This window comes from Coffea arabica, chromosome 2c (assembly GCF_036785885.1).
Source record: "Coffea arabica cultivar ET-39 chromosome 2c, Coffea Arabica ET-39 HiFi, whole genome shotgun sequence".
NCBI classification, from domain to species: domain Eukaryota; kingdom Viridiplantae; phylum Streptophyta; class Magnoliopsida; order Gentianales; family Rubiaceae; genus Coffea; species Coffea arabica.
Window position 1 is genome coordinate 73571281 of NC_092312.1, and position 21579 is coordinate 73592859.

At 32.6% G+C, this 21579-nt stretch overlaps 4 protein-coding genes across 6 annotated transcripts; 1 reads left to right on the forward strand and 3 right to left on the reverse strand.

Moving 5' to 3' along the window:
* Positions 1-248: 248 nt before the first annotated feature.
* On the reverse strand, positions 249-1494 carry LOC113727904 (uncharacterized). Its single transcript, XM_027252302.2, has one exon. It carries the CDS (start codon positions 1389-1391, stop codon positions 399-401), a length of 993 nt encoding a protein of 330 aa, XP_027108103.2. The 5' UTR covers positions 1392-1494; the 3' UTR covers positions 249-398.
* Positions 1495-2277: 783 nt separating this feature from the next.
* On the forward strand, positions 2278-4657 carry LOC113727906 (anaphase-promoting complex subunit 13). 2 transcript variants are annotated; one of them, XM_072076419.1, is made up of 3 exons: positions 2278-2516; positions 2613-2666; positions 3574-4329. In XM_072076419.1, exons 1-3 carry the CDS (start codon positions 2438-2440, stop codon positions 3639-3641), a joined length of 201 nt encoding a protein of 66 aa, XP_071932520.1. In that variant the 5' UTR covers positions 2278-2437; the 3' UTR covers positions 3642-4329. The 2 variants fall into 2 exon arrangements, with proteins under 2 accessions (XP_071932520.1, XP_027108105.1); XM_027252304.2 differs by having other exon boundaries at positions 2307-2516; positions 4260-4657.
* A 345-nt stretch (positions 4658-5002) lies between these two features.
* Positions 5003-7886, reverse strand: LOC113727905 (uncharacterized). Of its 2 annotated transcripts, XM_072076418.1 has the most exons (4): positions 7095-7886; positions 6124-6564; positions 5586-5823; positions 5003-5392 (listed from the first exon to the last, which is right to left on the reverse strand). In XM_072076418.1, the coding sequence occupies exons 1-3, from the start codon at positions 7666-7668 to the stop codon at positions 5630-5632; spliced, it is 1209 nt and encodes a 402-aa protein (XP_071932519.1). In that variant the 5' UTR covers positions 7669-7886; the 3' UTR covers positions 5003-5392; positions 5586-5629. The 2 variants fall into 2 exon arrangements, with proteins under 2 accessions (XP_071932519.1, XP_027108104.1); XM_027252303.2 differs by having other exon boundaries at positions 5003-5823.
* A 6936-nt stretch (positions 7887-14822) lies between these two features.
* On the reverse strand, positions 14823-19873 carry LOC113727907 (MLO-like protein 13). Its single transcript, XM_072077319.1, has 13 exons — positions 19626-19873; positions 19460-19517; positions 19136-19347; positions 17734-17797; positions 17493-17572; positions 16355-16429; positions 16162-16250; positions 16017-16066; positions 15872-15912; positions 15571-15780; positions 15406-15473; positions 15211-15271; positions 14823-15121 (listed from the first exon to the last, which is right to left on the reverse strand). Exons 1-13 carry the CDS (start codon positions 19743-19745, stop codon positions 14987-14989), a joined length of 1263 nt encoding a protein of 420 aa, XP_071933420.1. The 5' UTR covers positions 19746-19873; the 3' UTR covers positions 14823-14986.
* Between the last annotated feature and the right edge of the window lie 1706 nt (positions 19874-21579).

The following is a 21579-nucleotide window of genomic DNA, read 5'->3' on the forward strand; positions in this document are numbered from 1 at the left end:
ATTATTAGTTCATGTCAATCAACACACGCTCAGAATCTGTATCAATTATTATTACTACTATATGTTCTTCTTTTCAGTACGCGTGCTTGAAGAGTTAGTACGCATGCCTTGCCTTCAGGCTAAATCACAGATGCTTATCAGTTATGATGTCAAAGATCTAAACCTTAAAACTATTAGGCCCCAAATCTAGTTAAATGCATATTCTCAATGAATTTGAATAATGAAAAGGTCCCAGACACTTGCAATCCTTCTCAGAGAAAAAATAAAATAAAATAAAAAAGTCTCAACATTGATTAATAACATAGTCTGCAGAAGTGTAAGTTTTACCAAGATAAGCCCTCCCTCCAAGTTTCCCACTGATTACAAAACTAGCGTTACGGTGACATCTCCTCTACCAGTCACTTGCCATATAACACATTCATAACAGTCCTAAAAGCAGGTCCTCTCTTATTCTTCAAAGCATCCCTAACCTTCTCCTCTTCCGGGACAAGCCCTTTACTCTTCAACATTTCCAACACCTCTTTCCCCTCTTCTTCCAATCCCACCTTCATTAATCCTTCATAAACCCCAACACAAACTGCTGCACTCGGCTTAATCCCCCTCTTCTCTACCATCTCCTCTACATACGTTTTCGCCTCCTTCACCAACTTCGCATCCCCACTAGCCACCAATCCCTTAATCAATACATTATACGTATAAGCATTCGGCAACACCCCAGAAGCCAACATCCTCATATAAACCTTCAACGCCTCCTTTGCCTGCCCTGCATTCACGTACGCCTCAATGACTGCAGTATGAGCCACCACATCCGGCATCTGCCCCTTATCCTTCATCTGAGAAAACAGCTCCAAGGCCTCGTGAGTCAAACCGTCCTTAGACAATCCGTCGAACATCTTGACTGCACTATTCATGAGCCCATCACCTCGCATATTATGAAACACTTCTTGTAAGTTCTTTGGATCCTCGGGTTCCTCGATAACCGGTTTCTTATTAAAGGGGTCATAGGGAGGTGGTAGTTTGGACTTATCAATCTGTCTATCTCTTGATCTTTTGTCTTCAGATTCCGATTCTGAGTCCGACTCTGAATCAGATAATGAAAAATTGACTAATGTGCTTCGCTTTCGGGGTGCGGTGGTGGGATTTATCGGTGATTCGGAGGCCGATGAGGAGGAAGTGCAAAAGTGGGTCAGGGAAAGTTGGGCTTTTCTATTGGATACACATAAAAGTGATTGGGACTGCAATGGTGGTTTTGATACTGTGGTGGGAGCCGATGATAACGAAGAAATGGGATGAGAATGGAAGAGGCGGGGATGAAATAGGCGTTTTAGGAGTGAAGATTGAGAGGAATTTGAGATGATAAAGCAGCGGGTGATGGTTGTTATCGGCGCCATTGTTGCCGGGAACTCTTGCTTCAGCTGCTGTCTTGTACACTGCAATTTTCGAGGGAATTTTGTAAGAGCCGTTGGCAAGAAAGGAAACGCAGTAGTGAGATTATGGGCCGTTATCGAATAGGCCTAACAGACTAAGGCCCAACTTATACATCCTTTGAAGCCCAAGAGTTCCCTTTTCTTTTTGTTGCTGCTTGTATGGGATATGGATTAATCTTTCCAATATTGACAGTGTATACACTACGAGCATTGGATGAATAACAACTATGCAAAATTTGAATTTAAAATTTAATTTTTATACATATATCATGAATTTAAGGGCGATAGTATATATACTACAAATGTATATAAGATTTACTCTATATATATGTATATATATATATATATATATAATGGGCCATTTTTTATAAGTAAGAGAATTTGCACTCACGATATCCTATTCACAATTCCTTTTACTTTACTATCAAAAATTTTCTCTAAATCAGGTAAGGTCTTTGTTCGACTATCAGGTATTAATTTGGTGAGCCATGTAAAATGATAATTTACATAAATGTCACAGTCCAGTAAATCAATTAAACATTTGTCAAAAAACCCTCTTTTAATATTTCTCTAACAAATATTAGTTCATGGCAATACTAACTATTAATAGTATATTTTTACTTAATAAATTATCAAAAGTGTAAATTTTGAATTATTTCATTTGATTTTTCCATTAATTCTACGAGATCTGTTATTAATAATATGTTTCGTGAATTGTGCAACTCTTAGATCGGCAAAGTTAACAGTAAAATCAGGCGAATGGCTCAAAATTTACACATTTGATAATTCAACGAGTAAAAACATAATGTTAATAATTAGATGACCAAATATTGATTACCCTGACAAATTACTATAAAATTTGCTCGGGAAAACAAATATATAAGGCTGAAACTGAAGTCGTGAAGTGTATTTTTCAAAATTCAATCGCAATTGCTACTGGTACTGGCGCACCACTACAACTGAGTCCCTCTTTCACAGAGTCACACAGCAGGAAGAAAGGAAGGAAGGGTATGGCGGAATGCCCGAGCCTGGGGATTCTGATCGATATAGTAGATGAAGATTGGATGAGAGACACCCTTCCAGATGATGGTATCCTGTTCCCTCCCTGACCTAAATAAAATTTTGCTGCTACAGGCTGATTATGGATTCTAAATATATTTGAATCTTTTTCTTTTTTTGGTGCAGATCTTCCGTTACCACCTGTACTTGTTTCCAGAACTGATGACACTGAAGATTCTAGTATGCTTCTTTTCCACCCTAGTTTTAGTTAATCAATTTTGGGGACCTTCTTTTCCACCCTATTTTTAACTAATTCTTTTTTCTTTTGTTGATTGTTTTCTTGAAAACAAGAAGCTTTGGTTGATTTTGCGGCATGAGTAGTCCCGTGATTGTACAATAATGATGTGGGTTTTGAAATTTTGTTAGTATATCTGAACATATTGTTAATCCCGTTTTCGTTATTTTTCCAGTTTTCAAGCTACCAAAAATTTGAGCTTTTATACATCCTCTCTTAGGAAAATATAAAGAAGATGCCAGATGTTTCAGTTTTCCATTTTTTGGTTTCTTTTTTTCCTTTTACCTCGTTCTTTTGGTGTGTTTATGAAGTTGTTGGATATATGTAGATAGCTGGATTTTAAGCATTCCTAAAGGCATGGTCTGAGACTCTTGATATCAAGGAAAACTCCCGATCTCGTGGGCTGATTAACTAGCAATAGTTTCTAATAGTATAAAGGATTGCGCAACATGTATCCAGATCCAAATGTCTTGTTTTCACTTTTGGTATTGTACTACCGAAATGCATAGAATTTTGGAGTAAATAGAATGAAAATCATATGCATGTCATTGCTCGACTTTGGATGACAAATAGAATACCATTCTAGGTAGTTGTATGGTTACAATTACGTGGTATCTCTTTATCTACACGTTAATTGATTGTTTAATTACATTTTGTCTCTTTGTACATAGAACTCGATCAGATTCTTTACCTGAAAAAATATAAAAAGAATGCTTTAAGTTTTAGAAGAGCCATGATCAAAATCAGATACTGGTAACGAGAATCATTACGTCCACTTCAGGGAAACATATACTTAATCTTATTGCCTTGTACTCAGTTTTATTGAAAATGCATGTGGATGCCATTTTTCAGCTGTATTGGCTAGGGAATGGGTCTTTACAAATGCTGTACAGAAACCAGATGAGGTCAATCTTCATTGAACTGTTTGAATGCCACATGAAGTGGATTGCAGGATTGTGGTTGACTGTATCTTTGCCAATCATCATTTTACAAGATGAAACTGAACAGCTTTCATAGATGCTTGGTTTGAAGTCATGAGTTTCAGTTCACAAAGATTAGGAGATCCTGCAGTTTAGATGGCTTATTGGCAATATGCCTTTCAAGTATCTAAGAAAAGTACTATATTTTACTGGACGATGATCTTTATGTAGCTATTTGTAACAAATGTCTCCTCTATCACGGAAATTATATATCACAATCACGAATTGGAATACCTTTGCTTGGCTTCCACAAGTTCTGGAGTTTAGTTTTGTCTAAAGTAGTTGTTTAATTTCTTGAACAGTCTCAATGTGAGTGATGTTTTCATCTACATGCGACTATATTGGATATAGACAAATATAACTGAAACTTTATGCTGGTATGGATCTAAAGCTTTTGAATTAATGAAAGACTGAGAATTTCATATACAAGTCTTTCAAATCATTGATGCGACAATTTATGACTTAGTTAAGCTTGCTATCTTGCTCATATGAAAGTTCCATCCTTTTGCATTTGTTATACTTTTCATCTGACTTATTGTGAACTGGATTGCTCCTCAGATCAAGAGGTTCAGCAAGTTGATGGCGATACGTGGCATGATCTTGCACTGGGAAACTCCTAAATACCAGATTACGGCCTGGGGAAGTATATATTGGACAAGTTATGTTTTCCAGACGCAATCATAGCAGCCCCTTTGACATAGATGGAAACTCTACTATTTTGAACTCTAGTTTCAAGAAGTGATGTTTCAGTGTCAAACTTTTTGTGCGAACCCTGTGATGCAGACATGAGTTCTTTTCTTCTCTCTTTTTGCTGTGTAAATGCATTTTGATTGCCCAGGTGACTTTTGCACGCTTAGGAAATATTTTGGTTCTGTAATGATGATCACATTCTTTAGCCACGTAACTTGTGCTAGCAACGATGCAGTGAATTTAATCACTGTAGCTATGGTTTTGAAGGAACGTGTTCCATCCATTTATAACTTTCTAAGGTGCTGATTGTAGTCTATCAAAGAAGATAACTGCCGGGAGGTGAGGAAAAAAAAAAAAAAAAAAAACAGCTCCTACATCAGAACAAGCATTTTAAAGGATTTTTCTTGGCTGAGACCTGGCATATAACGAAATGACTATTTGCCATTTGCTGTAAACCAAACTCTTGTGCAGCTGGAATTTTTACCTCACAATTGTTAGACTTAAAATGGTACTGTGAGTTCCTCAGTCTTGTTCCAATTACAAGTTTTTTTACAGTTTAGGATCTCATTGACGGGATAATCTACATCCTGTTATCTATCAATCAGTACGGGTTCAACTGATAAGCTTGGTCCCGTTATATAACCAAAGATCTTAAAATAAAAGAAAACAAGCCTCGTCTGGCTGGAAATTTCATTGGTACAAATGTTGGCCAAAATCTCTACCATCAAAATAAGCATTTGTCCAAGAAAATGTTTTGATGTGCAGCAGAGCAGCATTCTTCAGTTTCATTGGTGGAGCTATCGTGATTACCAGCAGTAATGCCATGCCAGGGATTCTGCATAACTTGTTTTTCAGCATTTGTGTTAGTTTCTCTGGTCAGCTAATATGTCAGAAGCCAATCATCCATCTTGAATTTCAGCAATGATCTTTTTAAATCTTCACACTCCTTAAAATGTGGAGAATCGTATTCTCAGATTAAGAGGAGGGGGGAAAATGATTCCCTGCAAAAGTCAAGAATACTTATCCTTCAAAGTTCACTTCTGCAACTCTAGTTCAATTAGTTTTGGACTGCACATTATCTGCCGAATAGTCATGTCAACGAAAATTTTCCTAACACTGCAAGAATGGAATGCGCCTAAATCTCTGCATAGGCTATACCAACTACTATTATTAGGCAGCAAAATTGCAAAAAACCTGCAGAGTCTTGGACAAAGTCAACATTCATCCAAAATCCATGCCTAAGCAGTATCAAAGCTGCTGATGCAAGAACCAGTGGAGGCGTCACTACAGCTAGACCCTTCTTGATGCTTGCTTGCCTGAGGCAGGTATGAGTAAGCAACTGCTGAAATCCCAATGGCAATTGAAACTCCAATGCAACTCCAAAACCACCTTCTTCGGATCTTTCTTCTCTGCCGTTGCTGCCTTGCGAGCTCTGCAATATTAGAAAAATCAACAGATAAATCATGAAGAATACAAGAAATGCTTAAAAACTTCAAAACAAACAATTCTGTAGCAAGTCGCAGATACAGTAGGTCCAAATAATGACTGGCAGAAGCAACATAACTCTATAAAAACCAAACATGTTCACCACTTAATTCATAAATATATACGAAACAAAATAGTAAATTAAAAGATAGGGATTCCAACAGCAGCACTACTGTTCAGGAAACTTCAGTACACAAAACAGCTAGGCATGTACTTCAATAACAAAGCAGACATTAGCTGAAAGTACCTATGATTCCCTGATTCCTCTGTGCCATTTCATGATTAACAGCTTCATAGTATTGCAGCTTGTCACGCAACCGAGATATTTCCTGGTCTTTGGATTCAAGGATTGCCTCTGCAGCTATTTCAGCTTCAGCTTGTGCCTCACCTATTCCTATTGCGTGTGCAACAAATCTAGCAACAACAACCTCTTGAGCGAGGTCCTCAAATGCAGCATTGTTTTGCTGCATACTCCCACTAGAATTTGAAGGTGAAGGCAAAGCTATTCCAACCTCAGACAGAAGATCAATGATCCTCAGCCACTGACCGCGAATTAAGCTAAGATCCTCCTCAGCTTGCTTGCGCCTTTCAATCTCCTCCAGGAGACTAAGCCTTAGGGAACGCAATTCAGATTCGAGATTTGGGTCATATGAAGGTGCATTTGAATTAGACGTATCCGAGGAAAAATCTGTGAAAACCATCTAAAACATCAGTTGCTCCTCCTCTTTCAAAAAATAGGAAAGTACTCATTATTCTCACCAGCTCATGAAACTATATTAAATAAAAGCACCAGAACTCAGTACATAAGCTAAATGCCAAGCTCCAGCTCCTTAAATAGTGTGTTTCCTGGCATATTCAAGTTTTGTACTATCCTTGTTTGGATTGCTGTTTTTCGTAAAAAAATTTCATCATTTCCGGTGATCACATTTCCCTATTACCTTATTACCTTTTTTCCTCGCATTCGTCAAATCACTACAGTAATTTTTTTCATGAAAATTCATGAAAAATACAATTCAAACACAAAATAGCCATGATGAAGAAAAAATATACTAACCTAACCTTACAGATATCGTATGAATCCACTGACCTAACCTTAAGAAAGTGTAGCTAACAAACACAGGTATTTATCATCAATAATTTAAACACAAATAATTTTCGCTGAATATCTAAGAAACCCACAATAGACACAGAATTTTATATGGAAATAGAGATATTTACCTTCAATTGCATCGAAAAATTCGCCTTGATTTGAAACAAAACTCCGACAATCAAATTGTCCAGTCACCTCATTTCTACTCCCCAAACTCTCGGACTCGCACCTCGGATCCAAAAAGCCATCTTCCTCCTCCCCAAATAATTCATCCTCAGCTCCGCCACCAAAATTATCCTGCATCACTTCCCCAGCCTCCTCCTCCACCACCACCAATTCACCTCCCTTCTCCTCCGCCGGAATTTCAAATCCACCACCATTCCGATTCCCAACCACTCCAACTCCGCCACCTCGACGCTTGTGATTCACAACATAAGGAGACGGCGACGAAGGCTCGGACGCCGTATCCGGAATCGGAGCCTGTTTCGGAGTTGCATACAACGCCGGAGATATGTAAATGTGTCTGGGAGCCGGCGGGGCCTTAGACACTGAAATTTCCCTCCCTTGAAGGGCGTAGCTTTCATCGCGTTTCGGTGGAGGTGGGGGAGCTGCAATCCGGTCCGATAACGGCGGCTTCGTGTAGGAATCTCGAACTCGCGGCTCCAGTAGGTTCTCAAGCTCTATAGTCGAAAACGTCGGCATAGTTTTAGGGAGAGAAAGTGGGGGAGATTCGTGCGCCTAGGGTTTGATCATTTGGGGTGAAGGAGAAAGCGGAGATCAGAAGACTGAAGAAGAGAGAGGGAATTGAGACAAAAAGGGAGGGTTTTTTGGGTTCTGAGCTAAGGGCTGACGAAGCTTCCTAGGTTTTTGGAATTTTTTAAATGTGACTATTAGTAGCAAAAAGTTTGAATTGCTCAAATGTTGGTTGTAGCCGCACTTTTCAAGGTGGAGTGGTTTGAATGGGCAATGTTTGGCGTCTTGTTCGTCAAGAAAACGGTTGCGTTATCTATACGTGTTGGAAAATAATACATTTTATTTTTCCTGCTGAATATTTCCTTCTTTTTTTTTTTTCTAGTGGAACCTTCTTCTTTTTCTAGAGTAAAATTTTGTTGGAAAAAAATTAATATAGCATTTTTTTAATATCATGTATGTGAGATAAAAAAATAGTTAAAAAAATGTGCTGATAATACAGATAAATAATTTACTCTCAAAACAAAAAAAAAACATTTTAATTTTATTCATGCCTTGTAGGATATTGAAATTTAATAGTTGGATGATTTTGGATAAGAGTTTGGCTAAGATGGGTCTAGTTGATGACAAGGGTGCTAAAAAGGTGAGTGTATACATAATTTTGGTTAGATATAAACTTAAGGAATGTGACTAACTTTAAGGTAAACAACTCTTCAATATGCAAAACATTATATTTATTAAATGTTTTTATATTTTTTAAATGCCAAAAAAAAAAGAAGAAGTTCAGTGTAGAATATTTCTATTAATGAGCACACCAGTCAATTTTTCTACAACTTTTCGACTAAATAAACACAGGAATTTATATTTTCTTGCATCATTTGCTTGTTACATTTATCGTTTAGATTGCAGTTTCTAAGAAAAAATTTTATGTTTTTCACAAACACATTTCTCAATCATATTTTTGTCTCGCATACATCAAATCACTACAGTGCATTTTTCCACAAAACTCCAAAGTATAGTAATCCAAATGGAGTGAATTCCTTTTTCTTTACCTCACTTCACTTAATTTTTCCCCATTACACACTTCTCATATGACTTTCCATCAAATAAACAGACAAAGCCCAAATGAAGTTCACCGTACAGATGCTAATAGCAAAAATAATAATATAGAATCCGCCAAAGGTGAAATAATTACACATAAAAAGACCAACGTAGTTTGGATAAATACGGTAAACAAGATAATATCAAATTGTTGGAAAAATATGATAAACGATAAAAAAGTAGGTCCGATGTTAAATTTCTTTTTATCAAAAAGTGATTCAATTCAAGTAGTACGTAATAATTTAACAAAATTAATAATTGATCACCTTATGTTTAGGGCACTCATCGTGTGCTGCTAAAATACTAAATAGAAAAAAAAAACCATCTTAGTTATATAAAGGACCTTCTAATTTAGGCCTTGTGTGGCAAGCAAGTTTTTAGCCGAGTTTGTTTATTATAAAATTTTTAACAATTTTAACTACAATAAACTCAAAAAAAATTTCAAAATTTGTAAATTATACATTTCAAAATATTCAAAAATTTACACACATTAAAAATGTTTACTACAATTTTTACAACAAGTTATAGCAAAATTTCAAATAAACATCCAAAAAAAATCACTTGCCAAACAGCGCCTTAGTTGTGCGAGCTAGAAAAAGGAGGCAGAGAAGACGTCATGGCGTAGGTAGTGGTGGACCTTAGACCAACGCTGTGAGAACCCAGAAATTTGGTTGCGGAATCTCAACTCCACAGTCAACACCAATTACGGGTGTTGTGCGGGTGATTTGCAAGTCACGTTCAATTCTGATTTCTCAAATGCCGACTGAGTCAGGAGTCAACCAACCGAAGGTTCGAGTTTCCCCCCATTCTTGATTTGATTTAAAGGGCATGCGTCAGCTGAACGGGGCCCATGTCTTTTCTTTTGCCCTTTCGCAGGTTCCCATTTTCTAATGGGGGGTCTGATGATGCCTTTCTTTGCTCAACAAAAGCGACCCACAAAACGTAACAGTTACAGAATTTCAAAACATTGCTAATGTTGCACAATTGTAGTACTATTACATTTCCGGTTACAACACGTGGATACCAGTGATCACATCTTCCTATCACCTTTTTCCCTCACATATATCAAATTGTTACAGTAATTTTTCTATGAATAATGACGGAAAATGTAATCCAAACACAACCATTATTTTTAGTTTTTCGGAATTAGGGTTTAATAAAAAAAGTATATATCTCTCAATGAAATACTATAGGATAGGAGGTCAAGAGTTCAGACCGTACCTCCCATCAATGTACCATTATATGTGATTTCTTCTAAATCTATACGTTGCGTGGTGCACCTATTTGATGCAATGGTAATTTAGTCTCCGTCGATTCTCTCGACTCAATTGGACTATCCCGCTTAGCGTAGGCTAGAGTAGGAATAGGAATAGAAATAAGTTAGACTAAATTCGATGTGTTGTTACGAAAAAAAATACAACACCTTGCAATTATTGCTCCAATGATTGTGAGATTTACTTGATAAATTGGGACATGAGGCAAAAACATGCAAAAGGGGGCTCCATAGGGGCTCCGGAAAATGAGGCCGGGGATTGGAATCGATAAAAAAACAACTCGTATCCTTCATGAATCATTGATAGATTAGCAAAAAAAAAAAAAAACATGTTTAAGTCATGAACAATAAATTTGACCGAGAATCTTCCACACCTCGACGAGGGGACCGTTTTGGAGATGCATAATTTGTCAATTTGCGAGAACGAATGAAGAAGAGTTGTGGAACTTTCCAACGGCATTTAAAGATGGAGTTATTCTTGCTGAATAAAGATTGGAGTTTAGAATTCTAAATAAGTCGAATTGAACTTTCAAACTGCTACACTCAAATTCAAAATTTTGTATTAGAGCTTTAATTTAAGTTTGAGTTTGATTCACATTTACTATTTGATAAGCTTGAGTTCAATTCGAGGACTTGAAAATTTATATATTTTTTTAAAATTTTAATATTAAATTATCATCGATACACTAGTATTTTGAATTATCCCATAGTAGAGAGGCCAAGCGCCATTCCCAAGAGAGAGGGAAAATTTTTAAAAAGAAGCTCTCACCAGATTTCTCTATCTCTTTTTTTTTTTCGATAACGATGATATTTTTATAAGTTAATCTATCTCAAAGATTCGACTAAATTAAAAAGGTAGTTTGACACGTCCTTTGGATTTTTTTCAATGCATGCAGGGTTCAAAGAGAGACTTAATCCCTCTTTAATAGTCACTGAGTCAAAGTTAGGTAATTTCCTATAGGGTACAGATTTCTGGATGGGAAGTTTTTCTGAATGTCAAGCAAACGCTTATTCGGCTCTCATTTCCAATATCAAAATAAACTCACTTCTATTCACTTCCAATCCATCATTACCTCTGAACATTGAGAAAAAATCAATATCATAATCACTGACGATCAAGCTATCAACAAATTAAAAAAAAAAAAAAACAAGAGGAAATATCATTTCTAATCAGAATATCAAGATGTCTGGGATACAACATTCATCGATTTCGATTAAGAATCCTTTTTCCTAAAAACCCTAAAATATACTTCACATGAATATGAATACATAATAATATATAAATGGTCATAAGCATTCATAAATATTCACACTTTTACGCACATTTCATTTGTATAATGACATAAATAAGAGTTTAGATGAAAGCTCTCTCTCTCTCTGGTACTCCAAACCATTCTCATCTTCTCCATACCAGTCACTGCCCCACAATCTTTCTCCTCTTGCATCCAACTTTGCCCTTCTTCCCAAGCTACATATCTCTCTCTATGTGACTAATTTAATCTGTATAAACCATGTATATGGAGAAGTGACATTGGGCATATGTTTTTTTGTTTCTAGACCAAATGCAGTACTCTATAATCGCATGTTGTTTTTAGGTCGTTGTAATATATAGTTCAGCATGACAATTTTTACAAGTGATTGGTTGCCAACAAAATCATGTTCAAGAGTTTTTTTTTTTTAATATTATTTTAACCCTTTAAACATGAGCTATTTGCTCTAGTTCATTCGTGCTTAAATTAGAAACTAATCTTATTAATCCGATGCTATTATTTACAGAAGACAAGAAAAGAAAAATAAAATTGAAAAAAAAGAGAAGAAAATTTTGTTATCTGTTCATTTATGAATGGGATAATTTCAGAAACCTCCCCTAAGGTTTCTGATAATTTCATTGAGCTCCTCAGAGTTTTGAAAAATTGCACATAGCTCTATTGTCATTTAAAATGACAATACTACTCATAAATATTTTAATGAAATTCCCTTGTTTGGTATGCTTATATATATATTTAGAATGACTTTTAAAATTATTTTTTCATTCTTTTTCCTTCTTATTTTAATTTTTGACAATAAAATTGTAGAATTATCACTATTATCTCTAGTTTCTATTGTAACCAAATGCCAAATTAGTGATTTTTTTACGAGTTAACTTTATACGTAATCCAATGGGTCCGTTTGGATTAGCTGTTTTTGGGGTTGTTTTTCAAAAACAGCACTGTAGCATTTCGTTTTTCAAATACAAGTCCGTTTGGATTAGTTATTTTTGGGGTTGTTTTTCAAAAACTATATGAAAAACTTTTACTGTAGATGTTTTATGGATTATTTTTAGATGTATTTTTAAAACATATTTTCAAGTGTTTTTATAATTTATAATTTTTATATTTTTATAACAATAAATATTTATGCATTTATAATACTTTTATAAATATTTATAAATAAATATATTTATATATTTATATAAAAATATATAAATTATAAATGTATAAATTATAAATGAATATCATATAAATGTAAAAATGTATAAATTATAATTTCCAATTTTTATATTATTATATTTATATACATTTATGCATTTATAATACATTTATAAATATTTATAAATAAATAAATTTATATATTTATAAATAAATATAAATGTATTATATTATATATAATAAATAATATAAATACATTTATAAATATATAAATTATAAATGAATATCATATAAATGTATAAATTATAATTTATAATTTATATATTTTTATATTTATATACATTTATGCATTTATAATACATTTATAAATATTTATAGATAAATATATTTATATATTTATATAAATATATGTAAATGTATTATAAATGTATTATATTATATATAATACATAATATAAATATTTTTATAAATGTGTAAATGAATATTATATAAATGTATAAATTATAAATTATAAATTATATATTTATTTATAAATATATTTATATATTTTTGTAAATACCTTTATAAATATTTATAAATGAATATTTATAAATATTTATAAATGAATATTTATATATATTTATAAATAAATATTTATATACATTTATAAATGAATATTTACATATATTTATAAATAAATATTTATATATATTTATAAATGAATATTTACATATATTTATAAATGAATATTTACATATATTTATAAATAAATATTTACATATATTTATAAATCAATATTTATATATATTTATAAATGAATATTTACATATATTTATAAATCAATATTTATATATATTTATAAATGAATATTTACATATATTTATAAATGAATATTTACATATATTTATAAATAAATATTTATATATATTTATAAATAAATATTTATATATATTTATAAATAAATATATAAATGTATATTATTATAAATATATAAATTATAAGTGAATATTATTTAAATGTATAAATTATAAATTATAAATTATAATTTTTATATTTATATATTTATATACATTTATGTATTTATAATACATTTATATATATTTATAAATAAATGCATTTTTGTATTTATAAATGCATTTATATTATATATAATACATAATATAAATGTATTTATAAATGTATAAATGTATGTTATTATAAATGTGTATAAATTATAAATGTATAAATTAATATATTATAAATATATATATTAATATTATGTATAGGTGTATTAATATAATAAATATAAATGTATAAAGGTATTAATATCATGTATAAATGTATAATTAATATTATGTATATTAATATAAATGTATAAATGCATAATATTATATATAATACATAATATAAATGTATATTATAAATATACATAAACATATATATTATGTATATATTAAATATATAATTTTTAATATTTAATATTCATAAATTTGTATAATTACATATTTATATTATATATAATTTATATAATACATAATATTTGTATAAATATATTATAGAAATATAAAAATATATTTTATATAAAATAAAATATAAATTAATATAATATATATATCCTATACATAATTGAAATATACAAATTGAAATAAACATATTAAATATGTATTTGGAGTTGTTTTTGATATATTGTTTGGATATAGTGTTTTTGGAGTTGTTTTTGAAATACACATTACTGTAGCATTTGGAATGTGAAAAACAGTTTTTCAAAAACAGACTCAAAAACAATGAATCCAAACAAACCCAATGTTTTTTTTGCTAATCTTTGTTTTCTATTTTTTGGTATTAAAATTAACAATAAATCAAAAAGAAATTTCCCAAAACCACTATTAAATTATGATAATTTCACTATTCAAAAAATTCATAAACTCTGAATCAATTATTTCAATGTTTTATCTTCTATATTATAAATCTAAATTCATAATAAAATACTATAAAAAATATCGTATCATAGTGATAAAATTATTATTATAGTTGTTTATCAAATAGTAGGTATGGATATGAAAAAGTCGACACATTTTCCTTATAATTACATTAGATAATCTTATAATTCTATAAGGAAGTAAATTAAAACTCATTACACAAGGGCGTTTTTGGATATTCATTTAAAATTTTAACCAAGTCAGTATTATTTTAAGATTTTGTTACTAAAACTATCAAATCAAGGGAGGTATGTGTAATTTTTCAAATCTCAGAGGAGCTTAGTGAAATTGTTAGAAACCTCAAGGGATATTTCTCAAATTATCCCTTTATGAATTAGATAGTACATCTTCCTCAAATTCAAATATCATCAAGAAAATGGTGTTTGAGATTCATTTTGATGATTAAGCTCAATTACTGATGTTGTAATGGCTCCATCAAGAGTTGAATGCTCAGAAACATTTAAGGCCTTGTTTGGATTGCTTGTTTCCGTCGAAAAATATTGTCGTTTTTTATGATCACATTTTTCTATCACCTTTTTCCCTCACATATATCAAATCGCTACAGTAATTTTTTCATGAAAAATGACGGAAAATGGAATCCAAACACAACCTTAGCTATCCACAGATTCGCCAGCCAGTCCATGACTCCCACCGGTGGCAGAACCAGGTCTCAATCTTAGCGCCCAGTTCGAAATAATCGAGTTTATGTAGTCGTCAAACAAGCCTTGCTTAAACTTGCTACCCATCTGTAATAATAATAATGAAGTAAATAGCTAGAAAAAAGAAATATATAAAATTTTTAGTTCAACATCAGTATCATTCTTAATTATAGTACCTGTGTAACTAGAACATATAAAGGTAAAGTACTGTAACTGCAAAGGATTTGGACAAGTATCCTACACAGGCAAAATATTTATCAATGGACAAAATAAGAGCAAGAAAGCTATAATATTTATTTAGTCATAAGAAGAAGGAACCAAAAAAAAAAAAAAAAAAACCAAAAGACATTACTCTTTCCTATAGTAATTACCCTATAGCAAGTCTTGGAATAATAAATCCCAATTTTTCCATAATGCATGATTTGAGCCCATATGTGGCCTGGAGGAGGGTGATAAAACGGCTTTTGGTTAGCACTCTTGAAGTTATTCCACATGATCAAGAACAATGCATTAGCAAAAAATATCAATTCGCTTACCCAAACCCAAAAAAGAAAAGCAATCCCGAATGAATTTTGAAATAGTATGAAGTGAATCAAGTATAGAAAAAGAGTTGGGCTATGAAACCAAAAGAGTTCATCAGAAGGCTTCACCGGTGGTGCTTCAGCTTCTCCGTTCCTTTTCTCTGCAACCTCTTGAGCTAATTCAGTAATTATGTGCTCTAATTTAGCACCCACAAGAAGTAGTAGCTGCAATTTGAACCTCATGAAAACCTTAGTAGCCGCATGAACTGAGCAGGTAACAGCTATTTAAGGGGGTAAATTAAGCTGATTTACTCACTACTAAAGGCAGGAATGATAGCCAGAAGTACGAGTGCCACCCTGCAGCAATTAACCATGCACAGAAGGGCAGGATCGATATAAATTTTCCAAATGCCGTCATTGACAAGAATGAAATACAGAAACCAAAGAAGAATTTGACATACCTGCCAAATTTATCAACAAAAAGATCATAGCAAAGACCCATAAGTACCAGCTGTTGTTAAGGATCAGGCATCAACATTGTTGGAATGACTTTTCATTATAGTCTGGAATATGAGAAGTTGAATGTGTATAGGTAGGTAGCTATACCTTATGCCAACTATTTTCTTGAAGTCGTGTTCGAGGGTCCGCAACATGTAAGTGTGAAAATCGAAGTTAGGCACGGAGGGACAATGAGCCTGAAAGCAAGATAGGTAGACTACATACACGATCAAGAATGATAGAAGATTGTGTACACCACAAATTACATCTTTTAATTAGCTATGTTATATGATGGTTGTACCCGTATAAATCCTTCTCGCAAGACAATGTAGTCTGACTTGGTAACTGAGCCAAGAAACTGTCTGAAGAACGATACCTGCAAAAGATTTGAACCAGCAAAAAAAATTTCTATGAGATTAAAGATTGGAAGTTACATAAACGAAAATATATAGTTCATTTCTACCAATTTAAGTAATTAAATGCCTGTCTGAAATATGAAACTCATCTTTCTCCGAGTATTCCATATATATTAAGCGAGTTCAAGTTCATAGTACAGAAAATTTTTTTTTTTTTTAGAATTAATCTTTGTTACACTGTTAGTGTATACACTGACGGGATTAGATATATGTCACATTATCTGAATTTAAATTTAAAAATTAAAATTTATATATACGATATGCATCTAAACCTACTTATGTATATATTGTCCATACATAAAAAATTTACCTTTTTTTTTCCAAAAACAAAAGGTAAATTGTCCAATTTAGCTTCTCTATTGCCACGTATAGAATGATAAGAGCCAAGCCATCTCTTTGTCCATTACAAGGAGCAAAACATTTATACAGTATAAAGAAAAAGAAAAAAAAAAAGAAACTGGTACAAGAATCTTAATAGAGGGTAGAAACCCATGTTTAGTTTCCATAAACACAAAACCCTTAAATTCCTATCAAATCCACGAATACTTAAGGACCAATTTGATAATTATTTCCCATTCATCTGCCAATTTTTAGTGGAACGTGATAGGATCAAGAAAATCTGTAAGAGACTTCATACAAAAACCAGAATTCTCCTAGGTTATTCAGGATTATTAAATGTTAAAATAAAAGAAGAGTAAATCTTATAAACACTGACAGTGTATGCACTAGTATCATCGTCGGATTCATGACATAGGTGTAAAAGGGTATATTGTGCTGGTATATTTCATCTGGGATGGCCAAATTATAAGGGAGGCAAAAATAATTAACCCCTAAGCTAACTACTACTTTTAGCAAACGATATTTATAAGCGAGTCTAAAAAAATTGTTAAAAATAAAAATAAAAGATATTTATAAGCAAGTAAAATAGATCATATGACAATTGATAACTAAAGTTAAATATTAACACCGATGCATCAAATTATTTCAGTAAAATTCATTAATGGAGAGGGTAAAGAATCTCACCATCCAACTCACAACAGTAGACTTTTCCCAATGTCTCCCTGCCCTCTCCTCGAATATTCGGTGGACAAAAATTTCATAAGCTGCAATAGAAAAGTACAACAAACACCACAGAAAAATTTATTAGACTAACCAAACTAATTACTCGTTGGTAGAATATATAGTAGTGCCTTCTTAAATAGTGAACTGTTTTTTTTTTTTTTTGCCAGCTCTGAAAACTAATGCGTCTAGCTAGAAAAATTACCTCTATCATGTGGTTTTTGCAACTCGCTTCTAATTGAGTCCTCCCAGGGCTTCCACTGCTTTATCTGCGTTGAGATCAAGTTCATGAAATAAAAGATACTCAGGATATTAACCGAATGAATGGAAACAAACAAATAGAAATGATTGATAAATTTTTTTAATAAAAAAAAGACTGCCGACATGTTCACTTTTTTTTTTTTTGGTTAAATCTATGGATTTTATAAATTTTGGCAAACAGACCTTTTGTTGGAATATACAACTTCTATTTAGATTTTTCAAGATTTTCTAGCACCAAGATAAAAATAAATTATTCGGAGTTGTCTACATTTTTAGTATTTGATTATTTCTAGTTTGTAAGAATTTGCAGAATTTTGTGAAGGTTGTTTAAGAGATTTGTTAGTAGAAGATTGTGTTGAGTTGTTAACAAGCATGAGTAAATTTGGTGAGGATCTTTTATTAGTTAAAAGTCAAAATGGCAAGAAAAAGCTTTTGGGTCTAGTGCTTCAACTTTTGGTGGTGAAACTTACAAATTTTGGAATTTTTTGATAGTCAGTCTATGGATGTGATGGAACATAATGCAGACAGGTTATGTTCCAGCACTATTTGAAGATCCAATAAATACACAGATTAGAGACTACAGAATTGCAGTTATACAAATATCCAAGGCCAACATTGATGTAGCAATTTCGGATGCTGTTTTCACAAGAATAATAGCTAGTGTAATTTATGATGTGATTGAGAATGAAATATTCTCAATTAAAATAAAAGGAAACATTTTTCACTTTGAATTGGCCGAAGTTTGACTATTCTATAGTGGGATATGATGAAATCAAGAATTCAGATGCTGAAAGAATTCAGGAGATCATTGATAAGTTAAAAGATTGTTAATAATGACTTTTTTTTTTTAGTTTATGCCTTAAAAACCAACTCCGATCCCCTCTACTCACTCAACAAATTTTTTTTATTTAAATCGAGTATATAGGGAACAAATTTTTTCATAAAATTCACTTTGCAACTTGTCTTCCGAACGAGGCAGGAAAAATTCCTGTGGGACTTTACTATGTTTCACATTATTGTATAACGAGCTTCAAATGCAGCACCTTTGCTCTTCCTAGGAGCACGATGGTAGCACAGAAGATCACATCAACCACAGCCAACACAAATATGAAAATGTGCAGCTGATGCAATGCTTCCAGTGACAACAGTGGGAGTTTTCCCTGTAAATGTAATCCAACATATAAACAAGAAAAGAAAGAAAAAACAATCGAAACCACAAACATACAAACTTGGAAATTATCTTCTTTTAAGTAGTAGAACGGAACCCATGTATACATGAATTCTGTGCATTTAGACCAGAAGGTAAAAGTAAAGATTACTTTTTTTTTTTTTGGGAAACATGATACCTGGCGTGCACAAGTTTCCAAGCTCACATCTTCAGCCAAAAGCCTCCTCCCATGTTTGGCGATGTCAAGATGCTCAGAACCACCAGAGGAAGCCTCAGTTTTAAGCTTGCATGGGAGCATGATGTTTGCAGCATGAGGAGGAATGCATATACGGCTTATTGGACCTTGAAACACCGTCAAGAGTAAGGAAATAAACCCCAGAAGCATCAATTCTGCAACAAAGGAGAGGATAATAGCAAATGTTCCAATATTAATTTGTGAGTATCATAAGGCAAATTAGTGAATATTGTTGCTCAGAAATTCTGGGATACTACATTCACAGACCTCCCTTGACCTCCTGTAAGGCCTCAAACAATGACTCTTGCTTCTCGTGCTTGAAAAACTGAATCCAAAATTAAACAACAGAAAATTAGATTTATGTACACTTAAAAACAAGTTGGAAAAACAGATTTTCTTTCACGCAATATTTTGATAGGAAGATTTTGGATACCTTTCCGAGTCTACGAAGACCACGCTCAGCCCCGAGAGATATGAGAACAATAATAAAGCAGACGACGGTCACAACCCATGTTGGTGTGTATTCCAGAGACCGGGGCTCTCCTGCGGCCATGGACAGATCTTAATCGCGTATTTTTGCCAGTAAACTCGTAGCAATTAGTATTATCAGCTATTTATATACGCCATTGTATGAGATACTATATGACTGCGAGCAGTGTAAAATGAGGGGCAGAAGGCTAGAAGCTGATCATCCTGAGGTAAAGAATATAAGATTGCCAAGCAACGAACAAAAACCTATATACACTTTCTAGTTTCTTACTAGGTGGGAAACAGGCAAATAGCAAGATGATGCTATGACTCAAAGTTACGGACGCATTGTACTGTACTTGTTTGGATTGCCATTTTTATAGAAGTTTTTGTAAAAAAAAAATAAAATAAAAAACTACAGTGATTTGATTTATGTGACGTAAAAAAAAGAGAAATGTGTTCACGGAACGTGTAAATTTTTTTTTTTATACAAAAAATCATGATCCAAAACCACTCATTATTAGTCAAGTCAACACAAGTTCTTGGTTACTTACTTGTGAGGTAAATTTATTTTTATTTTTTTATTTTTAAAATTTTTGGTCTCTCTATTTTCAAACTTAACATCTGTGATGCTGATGCTGGCACTAGACAGTTTGCAGTAGACAGAAGCCAGCCACCTTCGTTCTTCTTGACGATAACTAAATTCCCATTTTCCAGCCTAAGAGGCTTGTTTTCAGTACGAGCTTTAGCCCTCAATTGATCTTTTTCTTTCTAAATTCAGTTTTTGAAAACTAAAAATTTCATGGGATTTGAAAGTAAACTTGCTTTTTGAAGTTCAAAAATTTGGATAGAATAAACTCGAATTTTGCTAATCAAATGTCTCAAAATTATTGGGTGATTTTTGATTTTTAGGAAAATCAATAATGTTTTTCGCATTTGGGAAAAAGAAAGGCCTATGAGAGCACTTTCAAGTAAATTCTAATTAGATCCATATTTTAAATAGATATTATTAGGTATATTCCCAGTTAGTTCTAGTCCCGTATTTTGCAAACCGGTCCGTCCAAATCAAATTTGATCGAGCATGGGAGCGCATTGAGTCTTGGGACTTTTTGCCTCCTCTAAAATGAAGCGATAAGCTGGCCAAAATAGACCAAATGCTTATCAGCAGGGGCAGCAACATGCCCGGAGCATCGTATCCATGAAAAGATTAGAAAGACGATATGCCTGATTCAGAAAGTCACTAATTTATACAAGTTTGAGATAACCCTATCTTTTTTTAACTTGCATGCCTTCACTTCATCCATAAAATTTGCAACAAAATCATACATTTGGGCAAAAGCCATCAAAGCAAGAAGTCAATTTGAACAAGTACCTCAATATCTTACCTACGCTGATAGCTAATTTGGGAGTTTAGAATAGAAAAGAAAAGAAGAGAAAGGATGGGAAAGGATCAAAGTCTCTACTTAAGTTGTTTGGGAGTTTTAAAAAAGAAAAGAATTAAGTGGTTTTCTTTTGTTTGGGAGTTGAAAACAAATGAAAGTAAAAGATACTCAAATAAGTTACTTTACAAATTTGTTCTTTTAGTAAACAAATGTGAATTAAGTAAGTTGAGAGATTCATCGGAAATTAAAAATTTTTGTATCATGATATTGAGAGCAATATTGTCGTATTGAAAAATTCACTTAAAGCACCGTGCCTTCCTTCCTTTTCCGCCCAACAAAAGTTTTTCAATAGACAAAGGGAAGTGAAGTCTTTCCAAATCCCTTCTTTTCCTTCTCACTTTTGCTCTCAAACGATGGAAAAAATTTATAATCCTTTCAAAACCTTTCTTTTCTATCAATTTCCTTCCTCCCAGACTAGCTATAAAAGAGAGAGAGAGAGGGAAAAAACAAATAGAGGCCCTTTTTCCTTTTCAAATT